This window comes from Hyperolius riggenbachi, chromosome 6 (genome assembly GCF_040937935.1).
Source record: "Hyperolius riggenbachi isolate aHypRig1 chromosome 6, aHypRig1.pri, whole genome shotgun sequence".
NCBI lineage: Eukaryota > Metazoa > Chordata > Amphibia > Anura > Hyperoliidae > Hyperolius > Hyperolius riggenbachi.
The window spans coordinates 99,169,455-99,185,725 of NC_090651.1; the positions used below are offsets into that span (position 1 = coordinate 99,169,455).

Below are 16,271 nucleotides of genomic sequence, written 5' to 3' on the forward strand. Positions count from 1 at the left end.
CTTCCCTTCCACCCCAGCCATCACACACTGATTACTATTCACAGGGCCCACAACCTCCCCAAAACCTTAATATCTAGTTATATGGCTTGCAGTCACTGCCATATATCCCCTTTTCTTATTTCTTTCTGCTTCAAACACAATTAGGAATGACAGCTGAATGAATTCTGCGCCCCCTCCTACACTGCGCCCTGAGGCTGGAGCCTCTCCAGCCTATGCCTCGGCCCGGCCCTGAGCCAATGCTGTAATCGATCCAGAATCGGCTTTGTGACGTCACATCCGCCGCCTCACCTGCCCGGCGCCTTCCTCCCCTAATGTCCAATGTGCGATACCACCGCGCACCCATTCAACCACGACAGCCCGACATCTTGCAGCATGTCTGATATACATGCACGGCCCAATACCAATCGGGCATGCACTTGGTGGCACCGATTTTCATCCGATTTGATAATAATTATCAAATCAGATGTTCGATTGGCCACCAAGTGGATAGATGTGGATAGATGTCACCTTAAGTGAAAACAAAGTGAAAAGATAAACAATTGTATCTATCCTCCTACTCCTAAAAATGACTTTTAGATGTCCTACAGTTTTAGGTTATGTTTAAAAACTTAAAGGGAACCTAAACTGAGAAGGATATGCCTGTTTCCTTTTAGGCTGCTTACACACAGGGACGTTACAGGCGCACGTTAGTGCAGCCTGTAACGCTCCCCCAACGTACAGTAATGTAACACAAGTGGGCTGTTCACACTGCCCACGTTGCGTTACATGTAACGCTGCACGTTCTTCCGAAAGTGCAACATGCTACAGCGTTACAGCGGCTTAAGCCGCGTTAGACTGTTTGCACATGCGCAGTCATGTTGGGGAGGAGCGGAGAGCGGCCAGGCACATGGCTAATTAATATTCACTGCACGTTGTGACGTGCAGTGTTTACTTCCTGGTGCGGTCGCTCTGTGCGGCGATTGGCCGTCGGGACCACGTGATGCAGCATGCGTCCAAGAGTACGCATCACGGACGCCAGAGTGAGCTGCACAACGCAGCTCACCCTGACGTCCACATCGAAGAGCGCCAGGCCTTGCGTTATGGTGCACGTTATGCGACCTTAACGTAGAACCTAACGCAACGTCTTGGTGTGCAAGTAGCCTTAAACAATACCAGTTGCTTGTTGGTCCTGCTGATCTCTTTGCTGCAGTAGTATCTGGATCTCACACCTGAAACAAGCATGCAGCTAATCCAGTCTGACTGCAGTCAGAGCACCTGATCTGCATGCTTGTTCAGGGGCTGTGGCTAAAAGTATTAGAGACACAGAATCAGCAGGAGAGTCAGGCAACTGGTATTATTTTAAAAGGAAAAATCCATATCCTTATCAGTTTAGGTTCCCTTTAAAAAAGCAGATTTATTGTTTTGTCTCTCTCTGTGTCTCAATGTACTCAAATATATGAACAACTATTGACCTTTTTTATCTACCCTCTCCTGTAATAGAACTGGGCTTTCTAGAGAAAAGTATTTTATGGCTATAATTCAAGTAGTCTGACTGGGTCCCCGACTGGAGAAAAACTGTCAGTTGCATAGTAGAATATTAAAGGTGTCCGTACATCTAGTGATTTGGTTGTAAGATTGATCATTTACCACTTACTTTTTGATACACAGTGGCTGGATAGCGTACTGGTGTACTGACACAGTAGATCTGGGTTTGAATCTCGGCTCTTCCTGTTCAATAAGCCAGTACCTATTCAGTAGGAGACCTTGGGCAAGACTCCCTAACACTGCTACTGCCTATAGAGCGCATCTGAGTGGTTGCAGCTTTGGGATTTTCAGTCTGCCAGGAGAAAAGTGTGATATAAATGTTACTTGTCTTGATTCAATCATTTGGGAGAATCAATGTGTTCCAGTATACGTACCCAATCGATAAAAAGTGGCTGATATCATGTCAAATCAACCAGTTTAAGGTAGCCATACATCTGGTGATGATGTGCAGATTTGAGCAAGAGACAAAACTCTCTATGATCGAATCTGATTAGAGGGAAATCTGTTGGCTGTCTATACACCGCAGGCCGATTCCTGATCGATTTCAGCATGAACTCTCTCGGCAATCGGATCCTCCACAATTGGCCCCGGCCCCCAGAAATTCCTTCAGTCCACGCAGCCAGTTCTGCTCCTGGCAACGGGAGTGCAACAGCGATGCGCACGCATGCGCAGTATGTCCTAAATTGCGGAGGATCCAGGTGGTGCAGAAGGACAGCGAGGTACCAATCAGCCAGGAGGAAGCCCCAGGTATGTATATTTTTTTTCCTTTGGCCCTATCTCAGGTACACTTAACTCTTTCAGACAGAGAAAGAAGAAAAGCATCACAGCATATTTGTGTGCTATGCACTGTACATACACGTCTCTCTCATCATGTCACATCATGTCACTAATGGTTCACTTTAAGTATTATGAGAGGTCTGAGCAACATACATGCATTTAGAAATGCTGGTTATAGTTTGCTGCTTTATAAAGCTAAGAGCATGCTGGGCATAGTAGTTCCATCATTTGCATGGGATTAAAGTTAAACTAGCTTTATTATGAAGCAAAAATGATTTCTATTTCTAATCTCTCTCTTTCCTCCCCTGTACTGACATTTTCATACATGTCGTTTAATACTGTGTTTAATATTCCATTCCCTCTTGTACATTTGATTTCACAAGCTGCTCTGTTTCGTTTTACATCAAACGTTAGGAAACCTATGTGTTATTTTTTTATTTCAATAAGCTTTATTCAACACTAGAGTGAACAGGAGTCTAGGAATAGAATAGTAACTTAGCACTGCTTTGTGTACTACTTGTGTGACTAAGGGAACAGGGCGGGGCGTTGCTATGGAGACAGCCATGGCGTTCTTTCACAGTGTTTAGAAGTTATACAAGTGTAGAGAGAAAGTAGAAGATCAGTTTTTTTTCTGCCTATATTTCTTGCTGACCAGTGATCGTGGCATACTCCAAGCACAGAAGGGCACAGCACAGGCTCAGCTGCACGTGTGTCACATCATGAGTGCCACATAATATTAGGATTAGAACTGGAACATGTCAGTGGCTGAGTATCCTTCACCACCTGCGGGGCCCAGACCATCAGGCAGGAGAGGGCTCAGCACTGGCATCCTAGAAGCTGGAGAGAAAAGTCCTGGTAAGAACACCATGTATACCACAGTGTACCATAGAGGCAGCACAGCCAGCACAGTGATTTATTGCTGATTACTCACTACGTTTACATTTAATTTCTGCAGACTGTCAATGCCTTGTTTTCAATTTCTCCTACATCTACAGGAAAAAAGTAGCAAAGATTATAGGTTGGGTTTGTTTACATACAGCACTGCAATCAGAAATCTGTGCTGTTTGTTAAAATGAGGGGACAAAATGAATATGAGAATAGATTAGAATAAAATAAGAACACTTTTGCCACTGTGATGTCCTGGTTTTTGGCTTTTTTTTGCACTAAAATAGAATTAGGAACACGGTATTTGGTAAAAACAAAAGGTTTTCCAAATGTTTTAATGCAGATGAACTTTAACTGCATTGCTCTCAGATGTACACACAGTTGAATCAGCCATGTGCAGTGTAAGTTAGATTTGCTTCAGTTTGGTTTGAATTTAATTCGGCTGACTAAAGCCTTGCACCCACGTTAAGGTGGCCACTAATGATCCAATCTTTTTCGTCCAATTTTACCAAATCTATGTAGTATAAAGGGGGCCACTAACGATCCAATTTCTAGCAAAAAATCGTTCGAGCAATCAGATAATTCTGATCAGAAGAAAAATCGTTCACTACACCATCAACGAACCAGCCTTTGCTTCCTATCTATCACAACCAACAAGAAAATCCAAATTTTGGTTTGATGAAAATCCAATCGGATGACTATTTTTATAATCATTTGTAATAGATTGTGCCCATCAACTGAGATTATTTACAACCAATCCGATCAGAATTTGTGATCGCTCAAACGATTTTTCGCTGGAAATTGGACTGTTAGTGGCCACCTTAAGGCCTCTTTCACAGTGGGACGTTAAAGTTTTATACGTTTATACGTAGACTAACGCACAGCAATACAAAGTCTGAGCAACATTCACAGTGCACACATTGCGTTGTGTGTAACGTGTAGCAATATTTAGAGAGTGCTGCATGCTGTGCGCTTAGCAATACATTTGCTGCGTTATGTTTGTTGAACCTGCTCAGTAATTTTTTTTTAAAGTGTAACGTATGCGCCGTTTTCGTTCCATCAGTATGCAACGAAAATGGCGCACCAAGAGTCACATAACGTAGTACAAAATAATGTCCAATTGTATAACCTACATGCGCTGCGTGAGGGGCACGTTGTACTTAATTGATACTTGAGGCAGTCTCTATATATTGCATAGAAATGGTAAGATTGGATGAAAAAGATTGGATCATTAGTGGCCACCATTAGTCTGAACTTGGCAGATGCAGTCATTCTGGGCTGTGTCTGGCAAGAATCTGGCCTGTGTACAGCCACCTCAATGTGTCATCGAAAGATTCTGAGTGCCAGATGTTTTCAGGAGAATCCTTTGTTCCCCTCATTACCTTGCTTACACCATTACCCCTTCCCCCCCCCCCCCCCCCCCCCCGCCATAGCAATAGAACATGCTTCTTGGGTGTACTGTAGTTTAGTGACGTGTCTGTACAGCACTTGGCACTAAACTGTCAAGTGGTTTCTGCTTTTCAGCGATTTATAGATGTTCATGTTGACCTTGAAGGGTGCTTATACTACTGTCCAGGTCTTAACAGGTGTTCAGTGGGGCTGTCGGCACTCATGCTTCTCCTTCTCTTTAATCTGAGTGCCTGGAACTCACATATGCAAGCCCCCTGAAGCTTCCCTCTGCTCTCCCCTGCACTATCTGAACTACCCGATATTACTAGTAAAGTATTTTCCTGAAAATAAATAAATAAATATACGGTATATATACAGGTAGTCCCTGGTTAACGAACGAGATAGGGATTGTAGGTACGTTCTTAACCTGAATCTGTTCTTAAGTCGGAACATTGTGCAATCTCTGTCACCTGCACCTCCTTTGTGCCCCCCTGTGCCTCCAGTGTCACCCTCTGTGCCACCTCTGCCTTCTGTACCTGCTTATACAAGTTTAAAAAGCCATTTTTTCTTTGAATTTTTTTAAAATCGATTTTCTCAAAAACTACAAGCCTAATTAGAAAAATCTTTTTTGGCTTGTTCCCATGGAAACACTGAATTCGTATCGGCGGGTCGTTTGTAAGTCGGGCGTTCGTAAGTTGGGGGCTACCTGTATATATATTTAAGTTTCAGGGTTAATAAATGTTTGCAGTTTCTCTAAAAAATTAAATAAAGTACCCACAATACAATGGCTTAGCTATAGCTTTTAGACTAGACACATCATTTAATTTAATAATCTTTATTCATGTTGGCAATGATAGGTTTAGAGTACCAATAGGGCTCAGATTCTTAGCCAGTAGTTTTTTTGTGGATTGTTACCAAAAGCAATCACCATCTTCACATAGATTTAACATTGATGAGCTTTGTGATAAAATGCATGTTATTGTGCCTCTTAACTATACAGTTAAGTCCCTAGTATCTGGCACAGGCAAATAATTGTCTGATGCTGGATATGTGTGCATGCTGGTTGCTTGTGCTGCTGATGGGGATTATGGGGTTAATTTATGACCTGCATGACTTTGCACATGCTCAGTAGCATTTGTATGCTATTTTGTCGGGTATGCTAAAATGTTGGAACACCGGCCCTAAACTAGCACTAACCTCCCCCTCATCGTGAAGAGCAGTGCGCATCGACAACAACGACTCAGTCACAAAACCTCCGGGCGCAGTCTTCTACTGTTCCTGATGCTTCCAGCTGCTTTGCTGCGTCATCTAGGTACAGCTTCTGAAGCGTGTATGTGAACTGAAGCGGGTCAATTGACACTCCAGAAGCCGTACATGGACGCAGCAAAGTAGTTGGGAGCTGCAGGAAGTGTAGAAGACTGTGCCTGGAGGCTTTTCACTGCGCACCACTCTGCAAAACAGGAAAGTTAGGCCCCCATTCTCCCCTCTAGGCCCACCAGTTGGTTGAGACATCCAGATGCCTGAGTTCCGGGTAGCATGGACTTTACTATATATGCTGGGACTTTACTATATATACCTGTTGTACTGTAATTACACAGCCGTTCATTATTGTGCAGCCACTCTCATTGTAGAGCCTGGCATGAGCATGTTGGTTATAGTCACCTACCGTACTTGATATTTTTTTTTTCAGTTCCTTCTTTTCAGTTCCTATGCACCAATCTCCTACTTTATGTATCGTCTCAGCACTCAGTTACATCTAGGCCTTAAAGGGAACCTGAGATGAGAAGCATCTTAGGTTCCATACTTACCTGGGGCTTTCTTAAGCCCCCTTGAGGCCACTTAGTGCCTCGCTGTGTCCCCGAGTGGCTCCTCTCACCAGTTTTTCTTGCATTTTGCATGCATTTTAACGAGTTTGCGGTTCGCATATACAAAACTCATATGCGTTTTTTTATTTGTTTTCCATGCGTTTTTCTTTTGCACAAATCACTAGGAAGAAAACAGGAAGCAGAAATACATCAGAAAACATTTAAACGCATAAAAAAATGCATACAAAACGCATTACATTGCGTCACCATTGACTTTCATTATGTGTGCTTTTGATGTGTTTTTTAAAAACATGCAACAAACCCAGCGTTTTTAAAAATGCATATTATAAAACGCATAAAAAACGCATATGTGTTTTTTGATGTGGCCCATTGACATTGCAGGCAAAAACGCAGCGTTTTATGCAACGCTAGCGTTTCTGCTAAGTGTGTTCCCAGCCTAAATGTAAATGAATTTTTCTCTTGTGTTGTGTTACAGACTTGCTTCGAGCTCTACAGGAGAGAAGCAATACATTGGAAGTATCACAGCAGCTTTCTACGCATGAGCAGATTGACTTCATCCCAGATGAAATTCTCCAGGTCCTCACATCTACGGCAAGAGCTGCTGAAACGGCTGAGCTTGGACCTGTAAGGAAGGGAAAGCTAGTTAAAGATGGCAAGGTGTGTATCTACAACTTCTCAGTGTTGCAGGCTGGGAGATTGTTTAAAAGACACTGAAGCGAAAAAAAAATCATGATATTATGATTTGTATGTGTAGCACAGCTAAGAAAAAAAACATTAAGATCAGATACATCAGTGTAATTGTTTCCAGTACAGGAAGAGTTGAGAAACTCCAGTTGTTATCTCTATGCAAACAAGCCATTAAGCTCTCCGACTAAGTAATGCTGGGAATACACGTTTCGTTTTGCCTTCGTTTTAGCCTTCGATTCGTTCAGTAAACGAATCGAGTGTTGAAAACGTATGTGAAAATAGTCATAATCTCATTATAGTTTCGATTAATAGACCCCAAAAACGAACGACTAGTGATCGAACATGTTTGATATTATCTCTCTTTATCCATCTAATCGAGCCATTGGTAGGCTTGATGGCTGTTCAGATCGATTATATGTTCGTTTATGTTAGTCCGTCCCTGTAAAAAGGGATTTTCGTTTCGTTTCTTTGCAGCCTTCGATCATTGGAAAAACAAAACCATCAGAATCGAAAAAAAAAAAACGAAACCGTGGGTGGTGATATTAACCGTACGTTAGATTATTTCGGGAACGAAAAGGACAAAAGGCACAATTGAAACGAAGGCAAAAACGAAGGCAAAAACGAAACGTGTATTCCCAGCATTAGTCGTGGAGAGGGCTGTTATCTGACTTTTATTATCTCAACTGTTCCTGGACTATTTACTTTTCCTCTGCTAGAGGAGAGGTCATTACTTCACAGACTGCTCTGAAAGACTCATTTTGAATGCTGAGTGTTGTGTAATCTGCACATATTATAGAATGATACAATGTTAGAAAAAACACTATATACCTGAAAATAAAAGTATGAGAATATTTTCTTTGCTGCTAATCTTCTAGTAATTATTCATAGTACACAACCAATTCACTATATCATATTTTTTTTTCGCTTCAGTGTCTCTTTAATGGGATTTTACTTTGTCCAGAAGCTGCTCTACACAAGTTTAATGCTTTGCTGTCTGACCTTGTTTGCTACGGTGCATCCGCAAAGTATTCATAATGCATCACTTTTTCCACATTTTATGTTACAGCCTTATTCCAAAATGGATTCAATTCATTTTCCTTAGAATTCTTCACACAACACCCCATAATGACAACGTGAAAAAGTTTACTTGAGGTTTTGGCAAATGTATTTAAAATAAAAAATTGAGAAAGCACATGTACATAAATTTAGTACTAAATTACATTATAGTATTTATTGCACATTTCTTACAAGGTTATTTTTGGTAAATAACAAAGAAAAACAAAACTGGATCAACATAAAGGTGGCCATACATAAGGTAACTTGGTGGCCGATCGGCCATCTGATTTGATTATTATAATAAAATTGGTTGAAAATCAGTGCCGCCAAGAGCAAGCCTGATCCACGTTGAAATTAATTTTAGTGCGAAATTGGTTGCATGTATCGATCGGACATGCTGCAAGATGTCAGGCCGACATACTTGATCGGGCGTGTGGCGGTAACGGCATGCGATATCGGGACAAGTAACTGTCACGGAACAGCCGTGAGAAACGCGGGCGAATTGGAAGGATCCGCACAGTCCAATTTCTGATCGCTCTCTGGCTAAATTTGTGCAGCCATTGCAGTAATCAGAAACCGACATCCCTGGTTTTTGTTTTTTTTAATAAAGACAGTCCTTTCCCTCCTTCCACCAAAAGGCACAAGCCTGCTGCAGAGTGTCCCTGGCTTCAAGCTGTGCTGATGGCCCATCCATCAGGTATAGTTGATAAGCACAATGGCAGAAACAATTTAGTTGGGGAAAAGTCAGACATTCCGGCTCCCTCCCAGCAGGGGAGCTGACATGTAGCTGGCTGCCCCAAACTTCAAAGAGCCTTTGCCTGGGAATGACCTGCTGTAAATCCCAGATGTATCTCATATTCCATAAACTGCTATATGTGTCATATTTTCTGTGTTGCCAGGCTGGCAGACCCTCCAAACTAACAGAGCATGCTTGGCCCTATCTGGCGCTGGTTCTGAGGAAGTTTCAGAACATTCTGAGGTAAAGACTGCCAGTTAGGCAGTTCGAAAGTGCCCTGATGATACCACAGGGGTCCCACCCCTCATGTTTGGTATCAGGCTGCTGGGTAAATCGAGACAGATAGAAGAGTCAAAATGTATGGATAAACGGTATCTCATTACCTGCACATTGGCCGGTGCCTAGTCCCAGCTGGACTGCCCATACAGCTCGTAAAGCATCAATAGTAGAGAAGAGACGGCACACCACTGGCTCTGCAAATTTTGCTGTGTATTGGCGAACAAAACACTACATGTTACGGATCATTGATCCTTCATCAGGTGTATAACAACAGTGAAATGTGTACAACCTCATATAAATACACAATCAGGTGTGAACCACCACACCCTAATCAGCTCCACCCACCAAAACATTTAACCCACTGGTCCATAGTACATAGTTTCCATGAGATATTGTCCCATTAATGTAAGCAACCTGGTCATATGGCACTCCAATTTGGCTACCAAAAAAACATCCATCAAAACTGACCGTACTTTCTGGCACTTCCCCTCAAGGACTGCCACAGAACCACCTGTGAAAAAACATGGGGTTATAAGTACTGCATATACCAATCCATCAACTATCAAACCTATGGTCTAAAAAACGCATCCTCTGCATTATACATTATAAAAAGCCTATCAATAAAATGTGTTATAGAAAACATTTTAGAGGCAATCTTTCATTCATGCCTCTTGGAGTCACTACATCCAAATTGTGGATCCACCTCGCCTCACGTTATTTTAAAACAACGTGAGGCGAGGTGGATCCACAATTGTTTTAAAACAACGTGAGGCGAGGTGGATCCACAATTTGGATGTAGTGACTCCAAGAGGCATGAATGAAAGATTGCCTCTAAAATGTTTTCTATAACACATTTTATTATTAGGCTTTTTATAATGTGTAATGCAGAGGATGCGTTTTTTAGACCATAATTTTTTTCACAGGTGGTTCTGTGGCAGTCCTTGAGGGGAAGTGCCAGAAAGTACGGTCAGTTTTGATGGATGTTTTTTTGGTAGCCAAATTGGAGTGCCATATGACCAGGTTGCTTACATTAATGGGACAATATCTCATGGAAACTATGTACTATGGACCAGTGGGTTAAATGTTTTGGTGGGTGGAGCTGATTAGGGTGTGGTGGTTCACACCTGATTGTGTATTTATATGCGGTTGTACACATTTCACTGTTATACACCTGATGAAGGATCAATGATCCGTAACATGTAGTGTTTTGTTCGCCAATACACAGCAAAATTTGCAGAGCCAGTGGTGTGCCGTCTCTTCTCTACTATTGATGTAAATCGAGACAGACCTGAGAATGTTAGTAAATCTGCCCTGACCTGTACGGTTCTGTGAGATAGAGCCCATATATGGTTAGATATGATTTCTGGTCCCCAGGACAAGGGGAGGACTCATCTCATATTCTAAGGGGGTGTGTGGCCCCCGCCCTCACTCCCGCCTACTGGATCAGGGGCATAAGAATGGCAGAGGAGACAAACTCAGTGTCCTCCACCCTGAAACATCATCTTGATCTCATCTGTGCCATCTTGAGGATATGCTGGCATCCACCTGGTCTGAACTCTGAACTTTGATCTGAAACAAAGGATTTTACCAAGGACTTTATGATTCTTCCCACAAAAGGACACCTTTCCATGAAACTAAGTATTTTTCTCCCTTGCTTTTATTTTTCATACTGGCTATTACTGTTTTAATAATTGTTGATTTTAATAATTGTCTGTATATATTAATTATTTATATTGCCCGTGAATAAAAGACTTTATCAAAGTCATTCACTGTTCCGCTACCCTATTATTCAGCATACACAGAAACTGAACTCAGGTCTCTGAAGAGACGCTACTATTGTTGATATCTAGACAGAATAGAGTGTGTTTAACCGTTTTTATTCGCAGGACCAGTCAGTCAGTCAGGTCCACTGGCCCATACCAGTGGTGGTGGCAGATACCCTGAAATAGTGTGTAAAGTTGTAATTACTGTACCTCACAGGCTCCCTTCTGGTCAGGCTGCTGCCCAAATTTCTGTCTGTTTCTGCGCAAACATCGCAACCAAAGCTTGCATGGTCTGTGTGCTGAAACCGATTGGAAGGCAATTTGCGGTCTGACCACTAGGGCTCCTGTGACAGTAACGAATGGGACGGAACCCCCGGCACTGTCACCCCTAAAGTGCCATGTACTTGAATACTGTACCTGTCGGTGTCTGCCGCTGTCTTCATCCTCTTCCTCACACACACGCGCCCCACATGGTTGCCGATGTATTGCATGTGGGTGCTTGTGTGATATCACATGCGGCCACATATATATACGCGGGCAACCACGTGGGACGCGTGTATGTAAAGGAAAGGACAGAGATAATGGCAGACACCGGCAGTCGGCAGATGAACTATTCATGCACCAGCAGGGGGGTCGGGTCACATTTTACACCAGGGGGACAGCGCTGGGGGCGGTGAGGCGGCATCAGTAGGCCAATTCCCAAAAGTTTCATGCTGAAATCAATCCGGGATTGGCCTGCAGTTTATGGTGCCGAACAGATCTCCTATCAGAGAGAGATCTGTCTCTTGGTCGATCTGCCCATACATCTTCTGATGTATGGACACCTTAAAGAGAAACTTCAGCCTAAACAAACATACTGTTATTAAGTTACATTAAAAGCAAGACGTTTTTAAATCAGGATGATACCATTTATTGGCCAACTAAAAAGAATAAGAATAAGCAAGCTTTCGGCTTCGCAGCCTTCGTCGGGCTTAAATCCTGTTTGCTTGCAGGCTGATGGTACAGACAGCTTTGTACATGCAACATCAAAAGGGGATACATAGTTACATTAGTTATGTTAATTAAAATCGATACATAATATGATCTCTTACCCACTCTGTTTTAAAAAAAACAGGCAAATGTTCGATTTCATGAGGGCAGCCATCTTTTTGGTTGAAAGGAGGTGACTGAGCATGAGACGCAGTTCCAACTGTTCTGTGTCCTAATCAACCCTTCCAGTTGCTAGGCAATGAGAACAACATCATCAGAAATCCCATCATACTTTGCACAGTATCAGGGGAAAAATGCCCGGGCACTTTTCTTTGATGGGGCAGAGCTTAGCTTCTACGCAGCCAAAAATGAGGCTTATATAGGAAAAAAAAGTTCTGATGCTGTGAAACTGTAAAAGAAACACCAAGCCTTTTCAGTGCTGCTGAGTAGATTTTTAGTCTGGAGGTTCACTTTAACATAAAATCATTTTAAGAATGTTTCTACACCTGCTGATCACCATACTAAACATCTTCACATTGAAAGGTAATACTTATGGAATTTTTATTTACTTACTTCAGTGTAACGAGATACAGTAGGTGAGGCCTTCTTGCTTCAGTAGCTTTATTATAACAAGATACTGATCTGTTGTGTGAGTGTATAAACAGTTTTCTATCCTTTGTGTCACAGGACGAGTCACAACGACTGAGTGACATTATGCATGAGATTCCTCCTCACGTATAAGTTTCTTCCCGCAGAAAGAGTTTAGTAATTATGTTGGCTGAAACCTGATGCACCACCTTTTGCTAATGAGCCATTAATTCTTTACTTTTACAAGTTACTAATAAGCTACCCGAGAGTGTGGTGTGGAGAGTGCTGTTGACACTTTGAGTTTTCCAAGGGAAACTGTGACGACTGTCAGTTACCAAGTCTTCTGTAAAACCAAGTCAATACAGGTATTTTATGGATGCCATTAAAGTGAACCTGCTGTTAGAGTTATATGGAGCATATTTATTACTTTTTAAGCAATGCTAATTGCCTGGCTATCCTGCTGATCCTCTGTGTCTAATACTTTCAGCCTTAAGCCGCATCTACATACGTAGATGCGGCTCCGATGTTCCTTATCAATCGAGCCGCTGAAGCTGCTCGATTGATAAGATCCGACAGGACGGATCTCCGCACCGCCGATTCCCTGCTCGCTCCCCGCGAGGGGACAATGGCAGGGAATCGAGCGGAAGATAAGCGGCGCCGGCGGGGACGAGCGGGGAATCGAATCCGGCGAGCGGGAACGCGGCGGGCACGCGCCAGGACACGCAAGAGGCGATCCGGCGGCTAATCGAGTGTAGATGCGGCTTTAGACCCTGAACAAGCATGCAGCAGATCAGGTGTTTCTGACATTCTTGTTAGATCCGACAAGATTAGCTGCATGCTTGTTTCTGGTGTACTTCAGACACTACTGCAACCCAATAGATCAGCACGGCTGCCAGGCAACGCATCCTAACGGATACGTACGGATCCAATGTTAACCTATGGATCTGTTCACATTGCTCAGTTACAATGGATCCGTTTGGCACGTTCCGCCAAACGGACCGCAAGTCTGGGGGGGCTGCGATAATTTCAGAGGGACGGCCCATACATTGGCTGCTGGCTAACTTAACGGATCAAAAACCGATGCCAAATAAAAACTGATACGTTTCGTGGATCAGTTTTTACAAAGATCAGCTTTTACACGGATCTGTGTTTGATCCATCCAGTGTAAACCGAGCCTTAGGAGTAGGTGGCAGAACATCTCCTATTCTACTATCGGCATTATCTCGCTCCCTTTTTTACTGGGCATCTTTATTAAATGTACACACTTCAAGGAGCACTTAGTTCAAGTTAAAAAGGAAACATAAATATGGTTTATGCCTCTTGCACGCTGCAAAGCGCAAATCTGATTCCGATTCTACCTGGATGCTATCAGCACAAGAATAAAAACGCAGCATGCAGTACCGGTTAAAAATCGCAAAACAGAATCACATTTAGGCCCCCTGCACACTGCAAATTCGATTTGCGATTCCAATTTTCCCTGGATGCTATCAAAACAAGAAGAAAAATGCAGTAAAACCGCAGCATGCAGTACCGATTAAAAATCGCAAATCAGAATCGGATGTAAAGTCGCGTCAAATCGCAAATCGGAATCGTATGAGGGGCTTGATTCACTAAACCATGATAGCTCATATCACGGCCTTTTTCGCACGCGTTTTTGAGTTTGCATGTGATTGCGAATTTGCGCGCGCGATCACAAATTTTTTGTACGCAATAAAGAATTTTCATGTGAGAATGGCAGATTTTTTGCACGAAAATTTACGATTACATGCACAAATTTGTGATCGTGCGCAAACACAAAAATGCATGCGAAAACGGCCGTGATATTAGTTATCACGGTTTAGTGAATCAAGCCCGTTGTGTGCAAGAGGCCTAAATGCAATTATAACTATACTTTTCCTGTTTATTATTTCACACGAAGTATTCTTCTTTCAGGCTGGGCTCCGGGTCACAGATCCCGTTTGGCATCATCCACTTCGCAGGGGCAAATTTAAACACTTGACTGATCAGCCTGTTTGCTTGACAGGTGCTGGGAAGTAAGTCATGTGACACAATATAAATTTATATGTATTAACAGTGTAAATATAAAGACAATTGTAGCTGCTTGTAAAAATTATGAAATCACATTTGTGCAGGCATAGTGTGAAAGAATTCCAACTGCGTTACACCTTCTGATCTCAGAATTTCTCCCCTATTCTGCTTCATTCTGTATAGTCTCTTTCCCTTAAGCCAGGGGTCAGGAACCTTTTTGGCTGAGAGAGCCATATTTTAAAACGTAATTCCATGAGAGCCATACAATATGTTTCAAACTGGGACAGTGCGCATGCGCAGCAGAGGGCTCATGTCCCTGTTGCCATGGTGTTGTGTACACAGTTGATCCTCCGGGCAGCGGAAGTGTCAGACATGTCTTCAGATTCTCTTGGGTTTCCGCAACAGCAGCAATTTGCTAGACAGGAGAAATACCGACTAACAGCTTGTACAATTAGCTAGCTGTCTTGGGGGTAGATTCACTTTGTAGGACGAGATGCCGCAAATTGGCCCAATAGGCTGCCTGACAGTTGGAGCGGCCGTTAATTTTAGGGGGAGCGCAAGTAAGGTAGTGGTGCACGCTACAGCAGTATCGTGCCTACTTTGCAAATTCTACTTGCACTGTCACACTAAGCTGCGCTGGTTGAGCAGTGTAGCTGGGTGAATCAACCTCTACTGATTGGTCTGTGAGCCAGATGTAGCCATCAAAAGAGCCACATCTGGCTCCCGAGCCATAGGTTCCCTACCTATGCCTTAAAAGAGAACCCGAGGTGGGGTTCTTCCATCGCAATCCATATACAGAGGCTGGGTCTGTCTATAGAGCCCAGCCTCTGTTGCTAGTTCTTTTCCTTCAAAGCCCCCCCTGCGCGCTGTCAGACCCCATAAAACACAGCCGCGCTGGCGACACGCAGCGTGTCGCAGCTGGCTGTGTTTATCTCACTACTGTCAGTCTCGCCGCTCCCCCGCCTCCTGAATCGCTCCGGTCCCCGCCCACATCCCTTCCCTCACCGCTGATTGGAGGGAAGGGACGCGGGCGGGGACCGGAACGATTCAGCAGGCGGGGGAGCAGCCGAGACTGACAGTAGTGAGGTTAGCGCGGCTGTGATTTATGGGGTCTGACAGCGCGCAGGGGGGGGGCTTTGGAGGGAACTAACTAGCAACAGAGGCTGGGCTCTATAGGCAGACCCAGCCTCTGTATAAGGATTGCGATGGAAGAACCCCGCCTCGGGTTCTCTTTAAGCGGTTCTTATTCTGCTTCCATTTCTCTGCTCATTTGTCATTGACATGTTGCATCACATGACATAAACAAGGTCTTGGAACTCATGCATATGCATGTAAAATCATATTGCATTAACCACAATAGCAAATATCAATATGTCATTGTTTTTAGATGTCATTATAATTTTATGTTCATTTTTGCAGGGACATTTCTTTTCTCTGTGATGCTTTGGCAGTGGAGAAACAGAATGCAGCAATCGCAACATGCCGAAGTGACTCGACACCAAGAACCATGGTATGTTGGATGCATAGATTACCCTGTGAGAACATGTTACTAAGGGGTGTGTGCAACAAACTGCGTTAAAGTGAATGTTTACCATTTAAAAAATCAAAAAGTCAGATACTCACCTAAGGAGAGGGAAGGCTCGGTCCTAATGAGCCTTCCCTCTCCTCTCCCGGTGCCCGGTCCCGCGCAGGATCCCCCGTGGCAGTATTTGACCAGTTCGGTCAAATACTGCCACTTCCGCAGCCGAAGGGAGCTTTTGGAAG

General features: G+C 43.4%; 1 protein-coding gene across 1 annotated transcript in view; it reads left to right on the forward strand.

Moving 5' to 3' along the window:
* Positions 1 to 2,828: 2,828 nt before the first annotated feature.
* Positions 2,829 to 16,271, forward strand: part of AXDND1 (axonemal dynein light chain domain containing 1) — a 108,916-nt gene continuing 95,473 nt past the window's right edge. The window contains exons 1-4 of the mRNA XM_068239732.1: positions 2,829 to 3,156; positions 6,877 to 7,058; positions 14,412 to 14,512; positions 15,927 to 16,017. Coding sequence (XP_068095833.1) covers positions 3,057 to 3,156; positions 6,877 to 7,058; positions 14,412 to 14,512; positions 15,927 to 16,017 — 474 coding nt within the window. The 5' untranslated portion in view covers positions 2,829 to 3,056. The remainder of the gene's footprint in view (positions 3,157 to 6,876; positions 7,059 to 14,411; positions 14,513 to 15,926; positions 16,018 to 16,271) is intronic.